General features: G+C 37.0%; 1 protein-coding gene across 6 annotated transcripts in view; it reads left to right on the plus strand.

Annotated features, from left to right (window-relative positions):
- Positions 1–25838, plus strand: part of Dlg2 (discs large MAGUK scaffold protein 2) — a 1341778-nt gene that overhangs the window by 166851 nt on the left and 1149089 nt on the right. For 2 of the 6 annotated variants that reach the window (XM_051192227.1, XM_051192229.1), the window contains exon 1: positions 9506–9684. The exons of 2 other annotated variants lie outside the window; for them this stretch is intronic. In XM_051192227.1, coding sequence (XP_051048184.1) covers positions 9583–9684 — 102 coding nt within the window. In that variant the 5' untranslated portion in view covers positions 9506–9582. Of the gene's footprint in view, positions 1–9504; positions 9685–25838 lie in introns of those variants that run through there. 2 more of the 6 variants (XM_051192225.1, XM_051192232.1) reach the window with 2 other exon arrangements.

The raw sequence follows: 25838 nt of genomic DNA on the forward strand, positions 1-25838 counted from the left end.
AGGAGGACATAAATTCACACTCTCATATCCATGTAAAACTCTAGGCACACCAATGTTACCCTTCATCCTAGCAAAGGAGATAGTAATATCCCAGGGACTTGTTTTGGTAGGTGTGGTGAATTGGAAACATCCACATTCATCAACAATCCTGTATCAAAAACTGTGATTCAGAGCAGTAGAAGAAGACACCTGATGTTAACCTCTGGCCTATGTACATTCATGCCTATGTGCAAGTAACTGTACATGTACATAAATCACATGTACACACAGGATATTTTTTGAATGAATAAGTGAGTAAATAGTAATTGCACAACAAAAACAGGAGATGACATGTTGACATTTTGAACCAACCAAGCAAAGGTTTTTCTACAGTTAGATGCTGACAAGTTTAGCAAACATAATTAGATCTTCTAATACATTATAATACATTGACTATCTTTGTAAAAAATATTTAGCATACTTTTTTATTTATAATTTTTTATTTAATATAACTAAGTCCATTTAAATGAAAACAAACATTTATAGACAATATTTGGGAATTTGGGCGTCGTTCTTTCCAAACTACTTCCTGCTGGTAAGGGGTGCTATCATGGGGGATTCGAAGAAGATTCAGAAATCCTGGCTGTAGTCTGTAAGGCGGCTTTATCCAGCTGTTTTGAATGTAGGATCACCCTGTACTCTGTTTCAGGTGGTCTGGCTTGATCAAACCACATTAGTCTGGAAGGAATCTACATCTTTTCATTTTCTGTGGAAACAAAAATAGAAATCCTTTTCCCCAGTAACTTGTCCTTGAACTTAAATTTTGGAGTCAAAGCATTTTTTTTTTAAATTTAATTTATTATTTTACATGTCAATCCCAGTTCTCTTTCCCTCCCTCCCTCTCTCCCTCCCTCCCTTCCTCCCTCCCTTCTTCCCTCCCTTTTACCCTCTCTTCTCTCTCACATGCACTCTAACCACCCTCCCCTTCCACCCCCCTACCCCAATTCCATATGTAGGGGAATGCCATCCAGTTGGGGTCATGTAGATCTGACAGGTCATGTGAAATAGGGACTAGAGCTTCTCTCCTGTCTCTAGAATAAGGCAGTCATCCCTCCATGGGGGATGTGTTCACAAAGTCCTTTTGTGCACCAGGGATACATCCTGGCTCCATTGTCTGAGGTCCCTTAGATTGCTCAGTCCTTCTGGCTGAGACCCACATTCAGGAGGTCCTGAGTCAGTCCCATGCTGGCTTCCCAGCTATCAGTCTGGTGGTCTGTTAGCTCCTCCTTGTTCAGGTAACCTGTCTCTATGTGTTTCTGCCACCTGGTCTTGTCCTCTCTATCTGTATCTGGGTTCTACTTCGACTCTGTGTTTATGGATGGGTGTTTGCTCCTGTTTCCCACAGGCATTAGTTGAGGGCTCCATGGATAATTTAGTTAACGAAGATGTGGCACATCCACACAATGGAATACTACTCTGTAGAAAAAAATAATGGTATCTTGAAATTCGCAGGCAAGTGGATGGCAATAGAAGAAACCATCCTGAATGAGGTAACCCAGTCACAAAAAGAGGAACACAGTATGTACTCACTCATATATGGATTTTAGACCTAGGTTAAAGATCACCAGCCTATAATTAATACCACCAGAGGAACTAGGATACAAGGTGTATTCTAAGAGATTCATATAAAGTCCCTCACAGAACTGGGAAGGGACTTGTCCCCCAGAGCGTAGGGGAAGTGGGGGGGGCAGCAAATGGAGAGAGAAGTAGGAGAAAATGAGGGGGAGGAAAGGAAAACATGTGTGACCAGGAAGATTGAGCCTGGTTAGGAATAGAAGACAGGACAGAGAGAGAGAGAGAGAGAGAGAGAGAGAGAGAGAGAGAGAGAGGGAGGGAGGGAGGGAGGGAGGGAGGGAGGGAGAGAGAGAGAGAACATAAAAGAGGGAGCCAATATTGGTTTGAACATAAAATTGAACACAAAGAAAGGTCTAGAGAACTACAAGACTGCTGCCAACTAACAATTTGAGCTTCCGTGGAAAGGCTACCATAAATGCCCTTCCCAAGAGAGTGAGATCAATATTTAGCATTCTTATAACATGAGTTAGTGACACATTATAACAAAATACAGTCACATTTTTCTTTTCCACAATGATCTTATTTTAAGTAAACAGGGAATGGAAACCTGGCAACACTATACTTAAAATTTAGATCCATCTCAGACTTTAACCACAAAGTGTACAGTACTCTAAAAGAGATAATTGTGTCATGTCTTAAGTCTGTGCTATGTGATTGTGAGAGAGATCTCATGTCTTTATGGCTTCAAGGGAGCAATTGTTTCAATGAATAATCATTTCACTTCATTTGGGATGATTAGCTCAGGGCTCCTATTTACAACATGATAGAGTGGTGTTCTTCATGCTAAGGAAGTCACCTCATTTAGTTCATACAGTTAACCCAGATTCTATTGTTAGAATGAAAGGCGACTGATAAGAGAGTCTATTTGCAGTAGAGGAGCACTGGGAAACAATATGGAACTATTTAAAATGAGCCATGTTTTTATTGCAGCCTTCCCATAAATACTGTTCTCTGAGTTGAACTCTTGATTTAATTTTTATTTATTTTCTGACAATGAAAAATTTGTCTTTGTTTCACAGATGGACAAGTACACTATAAAAATAGAATTGTTGCTTCACAGGAATTTTGCTGTATTTGGTAGATGTTCATTTTCAATTGTTGGGGTTTTGGGCTAATTTTGGTGTGTACTGAATGAATGAACAAGAGAATGAGTGAGTGATCAAATGCAAATTATTAAACACTAAATGTGTGAGGTAAACATTTCAGTAGTACCTTTTGCATATGATCTGTTTTATAATCTGCACAGGAATCCTATTAATTATATGCTGTAATTCAATGAATTCCTCCCTTCTTTCAGTGAATGAGAAAATTACCAAAGAGACTGAGTGACCAAATCTGTGTAACTCAGCAAGTGTTAAAACCAAGAACTTGAACCAAAGACACAAGTGTTACTCTTTCAACGTCAAAATTTGACAAAACAATTGATAACTGACAAGAACTAAGAATTCTTTCTTTTTAAGTTGAATTTTGCTGCTAAAGATATTCTTATAGATGCCTTGAGGATAATGTTTGAAGTTGTTATTTTAATGGCAAAATGCAAAAGTGATGACCATGGTAACTGTGGGAGTCAACACATTGTGCTGCCATATTGCAGCTGAGGACAAAAATTTTTTCAGGTAACTTGCTCATAAAATGCCAAATTGATTATGATCAGTGCATCATCCTTTCTTTAGTAATAGGCTTGCACCTTGCAACTAGGAGATTGGTGGTAGGGTGATAATTTGTGAATATGACACAACAAAATCACCTGGGGAAAGTCTCAGTGAGTGATTACATAGATCTAGTTAGTTTATGGGCATGTCTGTGGGGATACAATGGGGGGGGGGTGGAGAAAGTTGTTTTGATTGCCTCAGTTGGTGTGGGAAGACTGAAAATAGGTTGCAACTTTCCCTGGTATGGGGATCTGTACTATGTAAGACTAAAGGAAGCTAACTTAGCACCAGGCATGCATATGCTTATTCTCTTTATGCTCTTGGATATGATATGACTAGCCTAGAGTTCCTACTTTGACCTCCCCACAGTGATAGACTCTAACTTGGAATTATAATCCAAAGAAACCCCTTCTTCCCCAAATTGTTTTTCGGGGGGGGGGGGGGACAGTGTTTTATCCTAGCAACAGGAGTGAAGCTAGAAAAGGATAGATAAGGAGACAAAAATCTACACCAGTTTTCCTGATGCCCAGTTGGGAATTGTAGAATTGTTCCTAAATGAAAGAGTTATTATTCTTTCATTTACCTAAAAAGCCATAATATAGCAAGACAACTTGAGGAAAATTAGAGCAAACGTTTTACAATAAACTCAAGTAAAAGACAACCACTCATTAAATGTGACTGGTCCAGAGGCATCTATACTGGGAGCCAGAGACATAGCAATAGACTCCTAAATAGGAGAGAACACTGAGAGCTCAGTGGCATGAAGGCAGCATGGAGGATATAATAGCTAGTATGGACTTAACAAAAACCTAAATGGTGTATGTATTGGCAAGAGGGAAATGCAAGTGCTGAGAACGTGTCTAAAAAGAGCTATTGCAGACTTGGGATTATTTGGTAAATGTAGTAGGTTTATTTATTTCTGTTAATTTGTTGAAAAATGTACATCAGAAAATCAACAGAACTACTTGTGTAATATATAGCAAAACCAGGTAATGGTGAAAGATATTTGCTAATGCATCTTCTCATTTAAATCTTCTAGAGACCCTGTGATATCATTTCATCTTGCAGAGTAGAAAATGGCACTTTGGGGAATTTAACTATGTTGATCAAGTATTTGTATGGACTTTAAATAGAATTATTAACACTTATGGATACCTACTTCCCTACTGTTCTGATTTCTAACCAAATTTATTTAATTAATTTGTAATTTTTTTGATATCAATGAGCTGCATTACCTATTTCAAGAAAGTCTGAGACAGAAGATACTTTATATTATTTGCTTTATTAATTATGTGAAAACATTTCTACTAAAGATTTAAAAGCAATAAGTGGACTTCTATGCATAGTATAGAAGAGAAGGAAAGGAAATCAAACTCTGAAACCCCACTGTAATTGGCAAATTTTAGTGGGTCTGATTGGCTCCTGAGATTGAGTTTGAATAGCTTATGTTTTCTAGCAGGATGAGGCATGCTCACTCACTGTGGCCTTGTCATAAATTCTGTAATTTTTTTTTCATGGGTACTGCTGGGAAGAAGCCCTTGAAATACCAGTATTTATTACAGAAAATGGATGAAAACTTGCCTAATCATCCTTGGTGAGTGTCAAGCATTATGGGTCCTTAAGTTACAATACTTGGCTTCAAATCCTATTTCTATTATCTGACTAAGGTATGGGGGTACTTCCCCCAACTGTTCTCCTCCATCCCTCCAACAGGACTGTCTTTCTTTTCTCACTAGGATGAGGTTAGCTAGGACATTATCTGGCTGATCATTGTGTAAGTAGGATGATGTTATTATTGTTGTTGTCTGAAGTGAAGTTTTAGGAATAACTCCATATATAGGATTTTCCCCTTATCACATGAAAAGAGCATCATGCCCCTAAAGGAGGATGCTTTTCTTTGAGTGGGGCACCATGGACTACAGTAAGAGGTAGGCTCTTAAGGATATTGAACATGAGAGATGAATGTGTGTGATTGAAAGTCATTAAAATATTTTGATTAGTTGCTTCATTTAGCTCATTCATATACAAATATTGCTCTGGAAAGCTATTTTTTCTATGATACAAACTTCTCCTTTGGTAAGCTTGGGTGATTCTAATGATAAATTAGGCTAATGAGCATGCAGTATTTGAGGGCAGTGCTCTATTGATGAAATTTTGTATAAAGAAAGAAGTTCATGGGCTAGAGAGATGGCTATCTGTTAAAGGCTAGACTCACAACCAAAAATATAGGAAAGAAGTCCACATTTGTAAGATTTGCCAGAGTATGGGGTAAAAATGTTCCTTTTAATTGATTCCAAACTACTAGGAATGGTGTCACTGAATGGGGAATTAGGAGGTCACATAGTCAATTATATTGACCAGGATCTGCCTCCAGTACACTGTTGAATTCAGAACAGATTACAGAACATGCACTAATTAGTTCCTATAAAACAGAAACACCATAGAAATGTGCATTTGCTGAAAACAAGTGATTGCAAAGAAATAGATTCTTAAAGTTTCTTTATCTTTGGGGGGCCTTAAGAGATGTTTCAGAGAGTTTGAGCATTGATTAATCTTCCAGAGGCTGAATTCAATTCCCAGCACCCATAAAGACACTTACAATTCTCTATAATTCCCGTTCCCATTCCTGGGGATTCAACATTCTCTTTTACATTCCTTAACACACAAGTGATACACAGATATACATGTCAGCAACACATATGCAAATAAAATAAAATAGCTATGAAAATGATCATCAATGACTAGAAAGAAAAGTAACTATGTAATGACTCATACTTTATTCCAACTTCTTATTAGAAACAGTAATAGTGAGATTAAATGTATTTTGAGCCTGCTTATGTCTATGTCTATTGATAATATTATTTTTATGAATAGGAATCAATAATGAGGAAAATGTTAGGTAACATGTTTACTAAAATGTATTTGTAATCTACTTTCTATGAAAGTGGTAATTATCTGGAAGAAGTGTAAATGTTACTAATCATTGAAATGTCCGAATAAGGGTAGTAGTTATTTTGTTATTACAGTGAACACATCACATTCTGCAATTCTTAGAAATATTTCCTCATAAAAATATTGCTGAACACCACTATGCAATATATTTCCAAATTAGTACTTTTCAGACCAATACTATACATAGTGTGTGAATATCTTAAGGTAACAGTTCCTTAGTTTTGTAACCATAGTGGTTAATGACTGTAACTGTGCAGTGTATTGTTATGGACATAAGCCTCTACAGTCTTTCAACCCTTCAATTTACTCTACAACTATTATTAAGAGACAGGAACTAAGGGAAAGCATTCATCAAATATCTCTAAACATATCACATCTAAACAGAAATGCATATGTGTTTATTGAGAGAAGTGTGTAGAAAAATGAATTGTTTTTGATGAAAGTATAAAAGATGGAAGAAATGAGATACCCATTTTACTTTGTATTTTATCATCTGGACTTATCAATACGAACAAGCACGAACTATAAAATGGGAAATAACTTGAGTGTAACAGCCCTTAATGCTGCCCTAGAATAGGAGGTCAGGCTTAACTTGGCAAATTCATCAGGGAAAGACTGTGTTAGATATTATTGGATCATCACAATATAGAGCATACAATAGTTTTAGGGTGTTAAAATTCAAATTATAGGCTAATGAAGAAGGGGATATATTGCACAACATTTTTAGAATCTATTCTCCCTTGGAAAATGCAGCCACAATTACAAACACCCTGTAGGTGGAAGCATTCACACACTCACATAGTTTATGGCAACAATGGGGGGGCGGTGCAAAAGTATATACCTCATCTATTAATACACCCTTAAGACTATACAAAACATCTTTTTTAAATTTAATTTTATATAACAAAGTCCAATTAAATGAAAAAAAAAAACATTTATACACAGTATTTGGGAATTTGGGCGTCGTTCTTTCCAAACTACTTCCTGCTGGTAAGGGGCGCTGTCTTGGGGGATTCGAAGAAGATTCAGATATCCTGGCTGCAGTCTGTAGGGCTGTTTTGTCCAGCTGTTTTGAATGTAGGATCACCTCGTACTCTGTTTCAGGCGGTCTTGCGTGATCAAACCACATTAGTCTGGAAGGAATCCACATCTTTTCATTTTATACAAAACATCTTATACCAGTGATTTCCTAATATATGCCTTAGTATATTTAAGACAATGCCACACTTTTTAGCAGCCCCACTCCCCATGGTTATTAATAGGAAAGCCTGAGCCATGGCTGCCCTCTTGAGTTGGAACCAGGTTTAACTACTGGTAAATCCCAGGGGATTCCAAATTGACTTTGCAAACATTCTTCATTTCTTAGGCAAATCTCAGATTCCCCTTACTGGAGATGGGGAGTGATAACAAAGTGTGTCTTTCTCAACATTTTCCTTAACTAAGGAATGAGAATGTAATGTTCACTGGGAAGAATTAGAGATGTTTGTTAATATCCAAAGAATTCTATTGACTTCAGTTTACACTAAATTCAGAGAGGAACATGTGTTATTTTAAACAAGGGGTGGTAAGCAACAACTTATATTGCATTTGTCCTAAGAACTTCTAGGGTTTTTTTTTTGTTGTTGTTGTTTGTTTTTGTTTGGTTTGTTTTTGTTGTAACATTGTAAAGCTGCAGAGGTCCCTGGGGTGATCTGTGAAGCTGGTGTTTCTTTTTTGTTTTTGTTTTTGTTTTTTTTTTGTTTTGTTTTGTTTTGTTTTGTTTTTATCTCTTACCAGTTTTTCTTTGAGTCTACCTTACTGAATGTATGGCAGGGCAGAGGCCCAGCATAAGATCTGCAAGTGGAGAAAAAGGTTGCTGCCCTGTTCTGAGGCTTACATGGTAGATGGCCAGCTGTGCACCTTGCTCCCCATCTCTCTCCCTAGGTGTCATGATGCTTAGCAATAGAGAAACAAGGCTCCCAGACCTTGCAAATGACTTAGGGATCACCACACACAGCCCCAGAGCACTGTTACTCCAAACTCTGATGTCTTTTTGCTCTTTCCATCCACCATCTGGGAGGAATGGTGCCAGGCACCCAGGTGGCAGTCTGACAATTCTACATTTACTCACTTCCTGCCCCTTACACTTTTTATCACTTTCTAAAAATCGTCACTAAGCTGTTTTGCAGCTGGGTAAGCTGCTTGTTAACTCAAAAATCTTTTTGCAATTTTAACCGACTCAGTTATAAAAACAAAACAAAACCAACCCAAATAAAGCGTATATTGGTCTTCTCATTCACACTCCTAAAATAGCATAGATACTTCTGTGGCTTCTGGGAGCCTCTAAGTCACCCAGGTGGGGGGAGGGCAGAATGTCCTTTCCTTTTGAATTTGAGACAAACGTCGTTACCAGGTAAGGCTTGGTTCTGAGGTCCCTTTTACAACCCAGGGAGCGAGCGTACTCGCTTTCCCAGAAAGCATTAACAAGCAAATTCAATTCATTTGGAATCTAATCCTACACCAGATCTCTTTGCGGACCACTGCCCCCTCCCCCCCCCCCCCGTCTCCTACTAGCTCTTCTATGGGGGTGGGGAAGACAGTCCCTCCACTGCTGGGCGCTGTCCTCTTCTGAGGAACTCAGCCTCTGAGATTGTCCACCTGAAGTAGCAGTAGGAATGGGGAAATGTGTGGTCTCTGGGTCACATCCCTCGGGGATGGACGTCTCTCCTAAGTCAGTGACTTCTTGGTGGCTCTCAGCTCGCCACCAGGCTGGTGAGCAGCGTGCTCTGCTCCCTACCTCTCCCCGCCTCTCCCTCCCACCTCTCTGGGCCAGCGCTCCCCACGGTGACTCTGGATTGCAGCAGCCAGCCACTGGCTCCTTACCAAATTGGGAACTGCATTATGGCTTTTTCTTTCTTTCTTCTTTTTTAAAATTTCCTTCAGAGGGAATAATCTCAGCCCCCTTCAGCATGCTTGACAATCTAGTGTGACTGGGGCGAGTAGGCGGGCACATCCTTTTACATGCTAATATTGCCCCACCTCCTTTGAACCCTCCTCAAAGCGCCTTGCTTTCTTTTATTTTGATTGATTTATTTATATATATATTTATTTTACCTCTTTCAATTCCGTATAGTGGGGAACCCTTTTTTGCTCTCTGCCCCTTCCCCCATTCCTCGTTCCCCTGGGAAGACAGACCCCCTGAGACGCACTGTACTTGCAGTAGCGGTACTTGCACCTAGGCTGGGGATGGCTGCACAGGGCGCTGGGGGCAGCGATCACAGCTGCCGCTCAGTCTAGGCTGTCTAGGCTGTCGCTCTGCTCCGAAGGCTGGGTGAGCACCGAGTTCGGGTCCCCCAGTGAGCTGCCACTGCCGCAGCTGAAAGGAATGTCCCCTGTTCTTAAGGACCCTGACTGTTTTACACCAATGATTTGCCACTGCAAAGTTGCTTGCACCAACAACACTTTGTCGTTGATGTTTGGATGCAAGGTAGGATGAGAGGTTTCTGTCTTCTTTTAATGCATGCTAGCCTCCCCGGGGAGAGCAAACCGTTTCTTCTTTTATTGTTTGTTTATGTGTCTGCCTGTTGGGTGACTGATGGAACTGGAACTGCTCTGTCCACTCTAGGAGCCGGCTGGGGTTTGTAGTCAGGAGAACCCAATGATTTTCCGTGTTGGCATGATAGCTAGGCGGTGACAGGACCCTCTATGGAGCACACAGAAGCTGCAAGCGCTCTTGAAAAGAGGGCGTCTTAGATGCCTTGGTGCTTGGGATTTCTTCCTGCTTTTAGCTAGTGACTAGCTCCTGGGTGCTGCTCTGGATGCTACTGAAAGGCTTCGACTGATTTTCATCCCTGGAGCAGGGCCATGGGCTAGAGTAGCTGGGACCCTAGAAGTTCTCCAGATAAACTACAGTTGGCATTTTAAAAAGGTGAAGGGCTTTTGGCTACTTTAGGCAAAAAATATAAAGATATATATGTTTGTGTAGTCCTCAGTGGTAAGATTGTCTTCGCTTTTACACAACCCCTTTGAAATCAGCAAGACAAATGCTTAAGAAGAGGTGGTACTTCATGAAGTTTGTGGCAAATAACTGCCCTATCCCAGAGTTTTGCAAGGATGTTCAGTGTCAGAAGGAAATGCGATTTGCCGGATTTTGAAGCAGATTACTTCCCAGGACTCCTTTCTTGTTGGCTGTGGTGGGCGCTATCTGAACACCCTGTTTGCAAAGTTGTTGCCTATGAGTGGTCTCAGTACCTGTTCATTGCTCCCCGGGGCTGTGCGCTTTTTACTCGCAGTGACAACTTGGTGGTTTATTCAGCTCTTTCTAGAAATCACTTCTTGCAGCTGCTATGAAAAGGAATGTGGGTGTGGGTGGGGGGACTTTATATGAAGAAAGTTAGAGTGTACACCATAAGTGAATGCAAACCACCATGTGATTTCCACTGTTCTGAAAGACATCAACAGAGACTGAATGGGACAGTTGCTGAATGCAGTAAAGTTAGTGAAACATACATACTCCACTTTATGGGTAATGCTCACAGGAGGCAGGCATAAAACAAAAATTGAGGGTTAACTGCTTTACATGGTGGCTAGAAACTGTAGCCTCTTCTTGCAACTTCAGATTTTTGTTATTTTCTTTTTTGGATGAAATGGAAAATGTGGGTGAGGGGGTCTCTGAGACCTCCAAACTCCCAACATTTCCAACTCTCATCTTGTATGAAAGTCTTTAAGAGTGAAATAAATGCCAATTATTATTGTGGGTTTTGGTGTATATAACAAGCTTGGGATCAGAATTAAATTGTGTTGTGCATCTTTTTTTTGAAAAATCTCAAGTCAGTCTTAGGTCCTTGAAGTTTTGTGGGCTTATCATTGGCAAGATGTGTGAGAGATTAGCACCCTCATTCGTTTGTGCGCCTTCCCCACAGTTTCTTATCACTCTGTGTGTTCTTATTCCCTCTTTCTACTAACTGCACTGGGTACTGATTAAAATCCATTATCACAAACCTATGAGACTTCTGCAGTGATAAATGCCTATGAACATAGAAATGTAAAATACTTGTTGATGGAAAACAAGCACAAGCTAAAATATCAAATATGATAAGCTATTGGCATGAGGACTGTTGACTATACACCCTAGTAGCCTAGTTCATGTTTAAAGAAGTTTCCTTTATGCTGTTATGTTTTCCCTGATTTATAAGCCATATTGGAAGAAAATCATTTAATTATAATCACCCTTTTAAAGAGGATGGATAATTACATTAATTTATCTTCTTTTTTGCTTCTGTTTCTTTTGGTGTTCTTGTTTAACAAGTTCACTTTGACTCTATTCATGTCAATAGAGTAAAATATCCAAATCAAGTTGACTTTGTTCTTTGAAAATAAATTAATTCCATGAAAACAAATTACACTTTGAGAGAGTCTAACCCATTCTATATTGTCAACTATTTGAACATGATAATGCTCAATGGTCCTATATTATAATAATGTAATCTAACTATATTTCTAAGGTGATTAATTATGTACTGGAAAATTATGTACTTCCATACAAATACAGAAAGATCACTAGTACTACATACACTTGCTTTTCACAGTAAAGTTCTTTAACATCATCTAACAGATAATAATACAAAACAGTGTGTAAAACAAAACAATGGGGTTTCAAATGTAAATTTTACATGTAATATATATACCATTTCTAATTTCAGTTTTCTCAAATAAAATGACCAAGTACAAGTTCTCATATTCATATATCATTAATGCAAAAGTTAAGGAAGATGCACTAGATATTCAATGTGCATGCATTCATTACGTGATTGGTGCTTTTACTAGCTTCCCAAGAGCAATGCTCAGACCTTCTATGAGGAAACACTTTCACTGTCCTGTTTTTCTAAGCTAACTCCGTATGTGTTGACAGAACATTCACAAAATGAAGTAATAATACCCCAATATCGTTATTTCATCCTATTATCAGATACTCAATATGCAACAAATACCAACTCGTATTCTCTATGGTTTCAAAATCGAATTATATAGCATACAACTATCTTACTTACTATATTAATTTAAGGAAAACAAAAAACTATTCAAGTTGAATTTTTAAGCAGTGAAAGTAGAATGTAAATATATGCTAATTAGGAGTTTCCAGACTCTTTTGTTCATATCCATATTATCTAGGGGTGTGTGAAAATAAGATTGGAATGTATATTTATTTTCTTTCCTGGAAAATATTTAACATGGCAAAGCCTAAAATCTTATTTGTTTAGACCTGATTGTCACCTTAAAAATAACATACAAAATGTTCTTAATATCTTACTAACATGCAATGATTTGAAGGATGCTGAGCAATTTGATCATCAAAATAGGATCCCCAAAATGTTTTATTTTGTCTCTAGAGCCCTCCTTCCTGCACACTGGCTATCATTTGGTTTTGGTAACTATAACTTATAACTGTATTAGACTCTGTTTCAGATACTGTGCTAGACACCGCACATTGAAAAACAAGAATGATACCATGACAGGAATTCTTAAACTACTGAAAGAATCCCTATATTCCAGAATATCCAAAATAATGTGTCTATAGAGTCTAGTTAGAGAAATGAGATCACCCTTTGCCTAAGTGTTTTTTATTGGACCAGTCCTCTCTTTTCTCAATACATTGCTATCACCATACAGCAGTGTTTATGAGAATGGATTTGCATGGAAAAGATAGTTTTCTAGAAGTTTTATTTTTCTAGTAAAAGTTCATTTGTCATCATTAAACAGACTTTCCACTTCATCCTCTCTTTACTCTGCTTTTCCATCTGCAAGACATCAATGGTGAATGTAATTCTAAGGAACAGCATGTATAGCTTACTGTCCTTTATCTTGTCTGTTATCTGTGTTGAAAGAATGTTGAGTACCCTTGACTCTCTCCTTTCATTCTCTTCTTTCTAGTCTCTACAAATTCAAAAGCAAAGTGACACAGTAAACACAGAATACTTGATATGTTTCCCAATATTCAAATATTATTTTTAAACCATTTGCTTCCTGTTTACTGCACTTTATGAAGTTAAAGAGATATAATTGAAATATGACTCATTCTAAAAATAGCTGACAGATCTGAATAAACTTCTTTGAAAAAATTCCAAAGATGATATATTGAAAGGTCTTCAATATAATGTCCCAATAGGAAAGTCCAGATAAAAGATACACTGAAATATTACCTCATGCTGGTTAAGACATTTACTATTAAAAAGAAAATAGATTACAAATGTTGGTGAGAATGTGGAGAAAGGTGCCTCCTAGTATATATACATTGAAGGAAGGGATATTAAGTAGGATAGACATTTTGGAAAATGATACGAAGCATCTTAATATACTAAAATTAGAATTACAATTTTACCTAGCAGACCCCATATATCCCCAAAGAAAATGAAATCAGAATCTCTTTGAATAACCCATTAAGTCCCTTATATATTTTTCAGAAGATCCAAGATGCAGCAACAAAATAAACCAAGTAAATGGATAAGCAATTTGTGATATACATACAAATATATGTAAATATAGTATTTTAAAATTGTTTTGTGAGTTTAAGTATCTTATTTTGGGTTTTAAGACTTGATATTACTATATATGCCAGGCTAGACTTGAAGTTGCTATGTAGCACAGGCTGTCTTTGAATTTACAATCATGTTACTTCTGGTATACAAGTGTATACCATCACACAAAGTCATCCCTTTATGTGTTATGACACACCACTGTAATATGATAGATGTTTCAATAAATTGATATAGTAACTTTTGTTTAATCAAATATATTGCACATTATAAATTTATTTAACTTAAAATGGACAGCTCAAGTTTTGAGGCATCTTAACCTTCCCTCCAATATCCATTTGCTATTAGAACAACTCAAATCATTAAGTAATGGCATTAAATCCTTGGGCTAACCTTTATGCCTTCTTTGATGTATTAAGATAGAGAAAAGTTATGGAAAATGTTTAAAAATCATATAGACCATCCTTTTAACAATCCATTTTCAGACATTTTATAAACTAGACCTCAAAGAACTTATAAGCTTTATGTGATGGAGAACAACTTTTTTTCCTTCTATATTGTGATTCTCCCTAAGGAAAGAAGATAATACAGAGCATGTTGAGATGGAGAAAAAAGGAAAACAAGAGATTCAAAGGAAAGGGAATGGCCAAGCTCTAATGAACTGGGGAGAGAAAGGATTTAGCTGGGTTGACCACCTTACTAAACACTACCTTGGGTATTTTACAATTGTTATTATTCCAGTTACCATATTATCAGGGAAGCACAAATGAACCAGGGAATGAAGCAAAGTAGAGCAGGATCATGGTGGTGGAAATGTAGGAAGAGGAGAAAGGAAGAAATGGGCTGTAAATTCCCAATAGCCCGAAATCAGAAGGATGTGTCAGCACTTCCCTTGTGGACAGTTCCTCTACAAGCCCTGGCTTCTCTGTTACTCCCAGACCAGACCTTATGTTCTAGCTCATTTTGTTCCCTAGAACTGGGCTTGTTTACTCTTGCTTATTCATTTAAATCAAGCCATGATTGTTTATAAATGAATGAATTCCCATGGTGTTCTAAACTGTCATGTTCATATGTATATTTTTGTTATTGGAAGGATATTTTTTCTCTGAATAGTTTGAATAGTTTGAATACTGCAAAGTTCAGCTATTTTGGCATTTTCTAAAATTTATTTTTCTTAATTTACATATAGATCCCAGTTCCCTCTCCCTCCCTACCTCTCTCCCACCCTCCCGGTATTTTCTATGTTTTTATATTAATCTGTGTTAGTTGAAATAAATTGGATGAAACAGAAAGAGAAAATTAATAGTTTTAGATAGATTTTAGAATCCCAGTAATGTAGAGATAAAATTACTAATAATATTAGTGTCTTTTCCAAGTTTCTCAGTACTGTTTTATACATTCACTGGATTATGTATAGTATTTCTAAATATCTGTGCATGGCTATATTCTAAAGTCTCAGGAAAATGAGACAAGAAGACTACAGTTTTGAGGTAAATATGGGCTACATTATGAGGTCAGCAGTTGCACTTGCATTTGGATGTTTAAACTGACATTGGGTTTTGTGGACATGTTTTAATGTCTGTATAAGATAGGAACACTTATATTTAGCTATTTGGACCCTTCACTAATTGCTACTACCAAAAATAAAACATCTATCCCAGGAAATATGTCTTTCTATACTTGAAATCATTTCCTTTACATAGAATAAGAGAATATGTTTTTGAAAAAATATGATGCTTTAAGATAGCTATTGCTACATTTATTTTAAGGGTGACTTATGGATTTGTACTACCTTAAATTACTTTGTATTTACAACTTTCACCAGGTTTAATATTTCCTCCAAGTTTATAAATTTATAAATAAGAAACAATCTATTTTATTCTCATACAATTAGGATTAAAATTTTGTTAAGTTAGTGTGAGCCCCTTGACTATATTGGTGTATTTCAACTTAAAAATATCTAATATTGAAAAACCTCCCACTATTTAAATTGAGGACATTAAGAGACATATTTACAATATCCAGGTCTTAATTCATTTCTGTTCCAACACATACACACACACACACACACATACACACACACACACACACACACAGAGTGAGAGAGAGAGAGAGACTCTACCATGTTCTAGACACTAGATACTGTGCTCAACACTTTACAAGTGTCACCTCAATTAGTCTTTGCAATGACCCTTTGAGATGATTTCATGTTATAGTTGGGGAAGTAAGCTGCACATGGTTTGAAACATATCTAGAAAGTCACATGGTTCCTGGGTAGCAGAACTAAAATTTGTGTGTAATTACTTTAGATATAAAGCACCTTTTATGTCCACAATAGCTACAGTAGTCTTTCAGATGGCAAATTGTTTTCTACAAGTGCATTTAAACTATAAGTAAAATTCCATTTTTCCAGGAACATGTGTAAATTTGAATTCAAGGCACACTCTCCAGAGGAGTCAGCCTTATTGTATAAGAAGTGGCTAAACCTATTTCTTTTCAGAGGAGTTTGATTCAACACATCATTTTCCTTACTACTCATGTTCTCACTTTCCACATGAGGTTACTAAATCATGTAGACAGGAGGCACCCTACTCAAGGTCACTCAGCAGGTCAAAGTCATAGCTATAACCTGATCTTCCCATTTCTAACTCAGTGTTATTCTTTCCTAACTGAAAGCTGGAAGTTCTGGGACTCTAGGTGAGGAAATGGGAAAAGAAGTGACACATCTCATCACTAAGAAGCAGGGAAAATAGCACCCTTCTGGCGGTTATAGGGTTGTGTGAGATGTCACAATGAAAGCATTTAGCACATTGTCAAGAATGTGATAAATATTCAATATATTTGTCTTCTATTTTTACTAAAACCACTCTGCTTACTGTTAGAAAAGGTGCAGATAATCTACAAAATATTTCAATCAGGTGCACTGAAATATATGTCTATAAGAGACATATCTGAATTCACCAGTATATTATTGAAGTGTTTTAATACTACAGGATGGGAAATCTAGAAGTTGTTAAATCACACCTCCAAAATCCTAGATTAAACCTGACCTAGAAAGAGAAAGTGAAAAATGAGCTAAGGGCTGAAGCAGGTGCTGAGGGTGCCACACTCACACTGCTTGGGCTGTGTCTCCTGGACACTACAAATGCTGGTTCAAGGTCTTTAACCATGTAATGATATATGTTAAACTTTGGAAGAAATCCCTAAGTATTAAATAAGTAAGGATTGTGGATGATTACTCTGCGATTAAAATATGCTTACAGAAAAGAAATGTTGAGTGACAATTCATGGTCCTGAGAAAGCTGGTCTTTCTTGGAGCCTTTGCCTCATACTTACTAAGAGATTTTTTAGATAATGTTCTGAAGCCCTGAAGATAAAATTACTTGTTTTTTTTCTGAACTAAATTATTTCTGGTCTCCTATGAACTATCTCTAGCAACTAATAACTGCTTACACCTCAATTATGATATCAGGTTGTTAATTCTATTTCCTGCAAGCAATATATTATTTTCCTCTTATTAAAATAGCAACTAAAAGAGGCAGTAAAATGAACTGTGCATTTTTGTAAGTCAGCCAATAAATATTTATAAAACAGATGAGTGAGTAGTAATAAGTATGGTAATAAATGGTCAGTGAATAGACGTGGAAAATAGTATACATTTTGTTATCATCACCATCTCAAAGAGTTCACCTTTGATATATGGTATTATCTTACTTTCTAGTGATTATGCTGACTAAAGCACAGACTAAGCCTCCTATTTGTGGTTCCCTTTGATGGAGGTTAATTTTATGTGGTAACCTGATTGGCCATGAAACAACCAGATATTATTTAGTCAAACACTACCTTGTATATACATATATATCAGTCATTTCCGGATGAGACTAAAATTCAATTTGGTAAACTGTGTAAATAAAGCACCCTACTTTCCCAGATGTACCTGAATAGAACAGAAAGTGAATTTTCCTGGCTAACTGCTTTTACTGTTGGTATTCTCTGGAGTGGAATATTAGTTCTTCTTGGGTTTAAGCCTGCATGTTTTCAGATTGGAATTTATACTATTGTCTCTCCTGATTCTGAAGCCTTTGACATATATTTGTGTATATGCTTATTCTTTTTTATTAACAAATTTTATTTAAATTAGAAACAAACTTATTTTACATATCAATCCCAGTTTCCTCTCCCTCCCATCCTCCTATGCCTCTCACTGATATCACCATCCCATCCCCAATCTACTCCTCAGGGAAGGTGAGGCCTTCTAGGAGGGATCATCAAAATCTGTCAAGTCATTTGGGTTAGGGCCCAGACCTACACCCATCTCTCTAGGCTAAGGGAGTATCACCACATGGGTAATGTGCTCCCTAAGTCTGTTTGTACACTAGGGATACATACTGGTTCCATCACAGAGGTCCCACAGACTGCCCATTCTTCTTAGCTGACAGCCATGTTCAGGAGGCCTGGTTTGGGCATATGTTGGTTTCCCAGCTCTCAGATTGGGAGCCATGAGTTCCCACTTGCTTATATCAACTGTTTCTTTGGGTTTTCCCAGAGTAGTCTCCACCCTTTGTTTGTCACTCCTCTCTCTCTGAAACTGGATTCCATGAGTTTGGCTCAGTGCTTAGCTGTGGACCTACTAGAGCCTTCATCCAGTAGCTGATGGAAGTATATGCTCATTCTTAAACACATACATAAAGCAAGATAGCTAAACAGATAGATTTAGATGGAACTCTAGCTTATGACAGCTATCTGGCAAGATATATCTGGACATAACATCATCAATAATTTACTCTTGTCTGCAGAGAGGTTAATAGATCATAAATGCAATGGAATCTCCATGCCATAGGGAAATGATTGAAATGAAGGTTATTAACTCTTAACATCATGGGTGTTTTTACTTTGTTACAAATTACACATTAGCCACATATCAAAGCTATTTTATTGACATTTTACATGTATAAATGTTCTTGTCGGACATAAAAATGCATAGTCCGTTGTAATGACGATATAGAATGATAATTTTGATAAAAATTTAATGATTGTATCAGATAATAAAAATATCTCAAACAATAACTCCTGGAAACTATAAATAAAAATATCTTTAAACATCATTATGTGTTAGCATGTTTATTAATATAAAATACTATTTTGCAGATGCTTCTGTTGCATTACTTTTGTCCAATATCCCGATGTGGTTATATAATTTCATTTGTGACAACACAAGAAGTTGCCAAAGTCTCTAAAAAGTCATTCTGTTTCATTGTCCCTGATTTAACAGCCTGGGATGAATGGCATTACTGTCTTACATCTGAAGTTGTCAGTAATGGATCCTTAGCTAGTGATGCTACCTCCACAAGGTCTGAAAAAACATGACCCATTAATGGGACAATGGACTTACTAGGTAAGAATAGGGACCACATATTTTACCCACTGTGGATCCATATCCTTAGATACTTACCTTTTTAAAACATTCTCCACTTGGAGGAATGTGAAGACACTTGTCCAACAATTTGTTTCTAAATGTCCCTTGACCATCTGCCATGTTTAGCTTTATAATAGGCATCTTAGAGTAATCAATCAATTATAATAATGTATGGTCCTTGTCTTAGGACCCTTGCAGTTTGTACTAAGAAAGACACATGAAAAGCAAACAAACAAAAAACTAAGAACAAAAAAACCAAAAGATCAGCAGAGCTGAACTAACTCTTGTTATTTAACTACCATTTTCAAACTTGTTTTCTAAAACCTTGAAATAAATTAATCTGCACCTTCCTTAGAATATGTACCTTCAGGAGGAGATTAATCTTCCCCTCTGATATTGTATCTTCACATGCTCATATTAAATGAAACTCTGTAAATAGTTTATATTCAAAATTTATTCTTTTCCTTTGCCAAAATGGGGGCTGGAGAAATGGCTCAGAGGTTAAGAGCACTGATTACCCTTACAAAGGATCCAGGTTCAATTCCCAGCACCCACATGGTGGCTTAATGCCATCCACCTCTCCAGTTCCAGAGGATTCAATACCCTTTCCCAGCCTTTGCAGACAGCAGGCATGCATATGGCAAGTCAAATATCCAGGAAAGTCACATATACACTTAACATAATAAGATGACTGAAGAGATGGCTCAGTGGTTCAGAAACTGGCTGCCTTTCCAGGGGACCTGGGGTTCAGTTCCCAGTAACTCTAGTTCCTCTTCTAGAATGGTAATTTCTTCTCCCAGAAATAAGCTATAAGGGGACAAAAGACTCACTGGTAGCTTCTGATGGAGTCATAGAAAGTCTTTTGAAAGTGTTTGAACTTTATCAGGCCTATATATGTCATCTTTGATTATATCACAAAAATAATTTGATGTATGTTTCAAATCTCATAGATCACTATGTCCTAACACCTTCCTTTGTTTATTTTTTTCTGTGTGTGGTGGAGAAATGTCAAAAGAATAAAACATCAGAAAATAGCGGCATGATTAGAATGTATGCCCATTTATTGGATAAAAGGGAGTATGGATAAAGAGGGGGAATTGGGAGTGCTATGTTATATTGTACTTTACCCTGCTGACTATACCAAAAACAGATACTCTGGGTGAGTCTGAAGCTGAGTGTTCTCCTGAGTATGCAAACAGAGGTAGAATACAAGAGTGGTATTAAAAATGGTGTGTCCAGAGCATTACTGTATGACCTTGAGGGAACTCTTTCATCTTGAGTTTCAGTTCCCTTGTCTGTTCAATGGAGACAAGCATGTACATGTAGCTCATTATACCCACCAAACCAGGCAACCAATAAAATGTCTCCTATGTTGTATTCATTAAATGAGAAAACTGTTTTCTTTCTCCCAGTCCCTCAGATGAAGTTCCTTCCTGTTTAATTTTATTTGCATTTGCAGAACATTGAAACCATCCAGAAAATAATTTTCTATTTGTAAGAGTTAGTAGCAGGGACAATGAGAGCTCATCCTGAGAACCAGACCTAATGTTATCTCTAGGGAACCTACCTTCCCTGTGGTGTCACCAAGCACTTTCATTTAGCCTATCGATAACATGTTCTATTTTATTATTCTTTGTTAGTTCTAGTTCAGCATTCTTCACCCCACCATTTTTTATCTAGGAGTCCAAGAGGATCTACCAAGCCCTCCCTCCCAGTATCTTCATGGGCACACTGACTCAGAAAACATGTGTTAGCAGAGCTATTGTTACCTAAAGGTATCCAAATATGTAATTTATTTCCTAAAATATGATGCTTGGGCTTTTGTTTAAAATACCAATGAACCTTATTTTTTTTACCTTGAAGGTCAAATGGCCACCCTAAGTTAAAAAAAAAAAAAAAAAACCTCAGGTACTTGGCAGTCTGTCTCATTTTCAAACAAACATTTCTTGAGTTCTGTAAAATGGAATTGTTTCCTCTTTGTGCTTGAGCCTTGTACATTGTCCCTTTACTGGAGCTATTTCTCTAGTAAATTGCTATGGTTAGTCTCTCAATCTCAAAGGAATAAAAAGGATTTATAATGAAAATGCTGACAGGTTCTTATCTATAGCAGTGTGTGTAGAGATGCTATGATCTCACTGATTGTAAAACCCAGATGTCTGCTTTTGATGAACAGGGAACAGACATCTTCTGCATCCTGGGGGTTTGAATTTTTATTCTAGAAAGTTTATGAGAAAATAAAAAACTTCAAGGAACTAGAAAACTAGGTCTATGCAAACCATGTCTTATTTTTTCCAGTAAGTTGGTAAATTGTATTTGTGTGATGATCTCGCATGGAGATGGTCACAGGTTTGCATGTTTCCTTAACCTATGTCTTTGTAATGCTTATTTTTACTCATTAGAAACCCCTATCTCAATCTTATTCATATTTTCAAATAATGTCTATAATTATAGTTATAGATATCAGTTTGAAACAATTTATCTTATGGCTCTCAACAACAACAACTCAGTTGAGTTGACACGAGGAAAGTAAAGAACATTGAGTTGAAAATTTCTTCAGTCAAGATATTTAAGCATTTTTCCATAATGTTGTTTAAATGAAAAAATACGTAATAATTAGGGGCTATACTAGACATTTTTGTTTTCTTTTTCTTTTTTTATAGTTATTTTTATTTAAATTTGAAACAAGCTTGTTTTATATGTCAATCCCACTTCCAGCACCCTCCCCCACCAACCCTTATCGCATCTCCTTTCTGTTCCCCAGGGAGGGTGAGGTCTTCCATGTGGAGTCTTCAAAGTCTGTCATATCATGTTGAGCAGGGCTCAGGCCCTCCGGCATATGACTAAATTGAGAGAGTATCCATCTATGTGGAAAGGGCTCCCAAAGTCCATTCATATACTAGGGATAAATACTGATTCACTACCAGAGGCTTCATAGATTGCCCAGTACTCCCAACTAACACCACATTCAGAGAATTTGGGTTGGTCCTATGCTGGTTTCCCAGCTATCAGGCTGGAGCTCATGAGCTCCCCCTTGTTCAGGTCAGCAGTTTCTGTGGGTTTCTCCAGCTTCATCTTGACCCCTTTGCTTATTACTCCTCCCTCTCTGCAACTGAATTCCAAGAGTTCGGCTCAGTGTTTAGCTGTGGGTATCGGCTTCTGCTTCCATCAGCTATTAGATGAAGTCTTTAGGATAGCATGTAAGGTAGTCATCAATCTTATTATCAGGGAAGGGCATTTAAGGAAGCCTCTCCACTATTGCTTAGATTGTTAGTTGGGGTCATCCTTGTAGATCTCTGGATATTTCCCTGGTGCCAAGTTTCTCTTAAAACCTATAATGGCTCCCTGTATTATGGTATCTCTTTTCTTGCTTTCCTCTATTCATTTCCTGACTATTACTTCCTGCTCCCTCATGCCTACCTGTCCCATCCTCTTCCTCCTAACTCCCTCTTCCCTCCCCCCATGCTCCCAATTTGCTCAGGAGATCTCCCTTTCCCGTTCTCCAGGGGATCATGTATGTCTCTCTTAGGGTCCTCCTTGTTTCCTAACTTTTCTGGTGGTGTGGATTGTTCTATGTCTAAAAATCATATATGAGTGAATACATACCATGTTTTTCTTTTTGTGACTGTGTCACCTCACTCAGGATGGTTTTTTCTAGTTCCATCCATTTGCCAAAAAATTCAAGATTCCAGTGTTTTTTTTTCTGCTGAGTAGTACTCCATTATGTAAATGTACTACATTTTCTCCATCCGTTCTTCAGTTGAGAGGCATTTAGTTTGCCTCCAGGTTGTGACTATTACAAATAATACTTCTATGAATATAGTTGAATAGATGTCCTTGTTGTATAAATGTGCATCTTTTGGATATAGGCCTAAGAGTGGAATTGCTGGATCTTGTGGTAGACTGACTCCCATTTTCCTGAGGAATCACCATACCAATTTTCAAAGTGGCTGTACACTCCCATCTGCAGTGGAGGAGTGGTCCCCTTTCTCCACATCCTCTCAAGCATAAACTGTCTTTGGCAGTTTTGATTTTAGCCATTCTGACAGGAATAAGATGGTATCTCAGAGTTGTTTTTATTTCCATTTCCTTGATGGCTAAGGATGTTGAGCCCTTTCTTAGTGTCTTTCAGGCATTTTAGATTCCTCTATTGAGAATTCTCTATTTAGTTCTTTACCCTACTTTTTAATTGGGTTATTTGGTGTTTTAGTAACTAGCTTATTGATTTCTTCTTATATTTTGGAAATCAGCCCTCTGTCAGATGTGGGGTTGGTGAATACCTTCCCATTCTTTGCGCTGCCATTTTGTCTTTTAAATGCCCCTTTTCTATTTGTACACAATTTTAGTTTTTGTATGTGTTAATAATACATAACAATGGGTTTCTTTGTGATATTTTCATACCTGTATATATTTGATACTATTAGGCTAGGCCAAAGTCACAAAGTGTATAGTGGTGGCCCTGATCGTGATATACTAGATGCCAATTCTAAGCTGGTGCAAAAATCTATTTTCCTTTTTTTGTCAAACACTAAGCATTTCTTTACATCTAACTGTTCTCACAGAGTACTGTGCCAAATGGATAATGCCAAGGACAGAGGGAGGAACTCTTGCTTGTGGCTTGTACCCTAACACTCATTTATGTGATCAAACAAGTGAGTGTTATTTGCCTGAATCTGGAAGGACAGAGATTGCCTGGTGCAGGGCCTTCAGAGAATGCATGAAAAGCAAAAACCTCTGCCAAGAACAGATGTGATAACACATGTTTCTTTCAAGTAAAATTGCACCTGTGTAATGAAGACAGATGAGTATTTCAGAGAACAGAAGCAGAAAGAGAATGAATTCTGGTTATGGATTCCTTTACCCCTCTGGTTTCTAACATTCTATAGACAGCAATTCTCATAGAAATACAATGTCTGTTATGTACCTTGAATAGACAGAAGCCTTTCTCTTTCACCCTTTTAATTTTGTTGTTATTATTGTATGTGTATGTATGCATGTATGTGTATGTATTCATGCATGCACACACATATTCATGTGGATGTGTGCACATCTGAATGTACACATGCATGTAGGTGAAGACCAGAGGCCAATGCCAGATTTCTTTCTGTATGCCTTTTTACTTTACTGTTTTGAAATATGGTATCTCATTGAATGTGATGCACTTTGATTTGATAGATTGACAGGCCAGAGGACTCCCTTTTGTCTCTACACCCCAGAACTTCTATTCTGTGTGCCCAGCTATTTACACAGGTGTTGATATTTGAAATCAGGTCCTGAGGCTTTGTTATAAAAAAATGTACTGAGCCATATTTCTCTCCAGCCCTTCTCAACTCATTACAACTCATTTCAGAAATCTCAAAACTATATGGTATTTTTTATATTTTATAATCAAATTTTATAATCAAACCAATTTTGTTCATCTCTCCTTTATTATTCATTTATACTTGTAGTATCAAGCCAAGAGACACAAGAATTTGCTTGTACCCATATCTCTCTTCTTTCTCTTAAAGGGATATGTAGATCCAATGTATCTTTAAAAGAATAGCTATGCTAATTGTAAAAATGGCTCAAATTTTAGGTATCCTTGTGTTCATTTATTCTAAGTTAAATCAGTGTTCTACTAACAACCAATGTATGGTAGCTTTAGCTTAATTTTAGATGTTTCTGGATCCTAATACACTTTTTGAGGGTCCATTTCTATAGGTCTGGCATGAAAATTCCTAAATTTTCTGACCAAAATAAAAAACAATAGCCCCCAAATATGTTATTTTACTTCATCACATCACAATGCTTTCTATTGTTGAATAAATATCTGATATTGGTATATGTTTAGTTTTTAAAGGTCTCTAAAGAAAACATCAGCTCTAAAAAAAAAAAAAAGGCTAGAATTCAATTTACAGTTGTTAAGCTGAATTTTCTTCATTTAATTAATGGCATTTTATTTAATTTCCCCTCTGAATTATGTAGAAAAATGAAAAATACTATTCTGACATAACTAAACATTTAACAATTTAAGAGATAGCGAGTGGAATTAAATCGACTTTCAGCAATCTAGCTCTTGTTGGCTTTTAACGATGACTATTTAAAATTCAAGGTTATTTTCTTACTTCAAGTTTGGAGAAGCACTTTTCAAAAATTTAGGACTAACTTGAGGATATGCTGTTGTGCCTGAAGGTGATTGTGTTTTATAAAATCTGTGGTCCACATAATAAATTCCATTTAATTCAACTCTAAAATTATGATATTTTCTATAAAGGTGTTTTGACATGCCATTTATGAAGTATCATTGAGATAGTTCACATGCCAGATAGGTGCTTGTTTATTGTCAAATAAATGACCTTGACATAATGGCAGTGTTAAGTTCTTTTTTCTTTCTTTTTTTTTGGGGGGGGGGCTATTGTCTGAGTAGTCATAGTTCCCAAACTTTGCATAAATTAATTTTGCTTTTTTCTTCTGCCTCCTTGTATTTTTTTTTAATTGTTGCATATAAAATACCACTGGTAGTAAGGATATCATGAATTAATTTAGCCAATAAATATTATCCTGTTCTACATTTTTTCCTTGCTTAACAATGGTATGAACTTTTTCCAAAGTGGAAAGCCAAAGAATGCTATTGTCATCCATCTTTATATTTAAGCAATCAGTTTGTGTCATCTCTCCTAGAAGCCTTCACTGGCCACCAGATCCTCTCTGTTC

Source organism: Phodopus roborovskii, unplaced genomic scaffold, assembly GCF_943737965.1.
Source record: "Phodopus roborovskii unplaced genomic scaffold, PHOROB, whole genome shotgun sequence".
Lineage (NCBI taxonomy): Eukaryota > Metazoa > Chordata > Mammalia > Rodentia > Cricetidae > Phodopus > Phodopus roborovskii.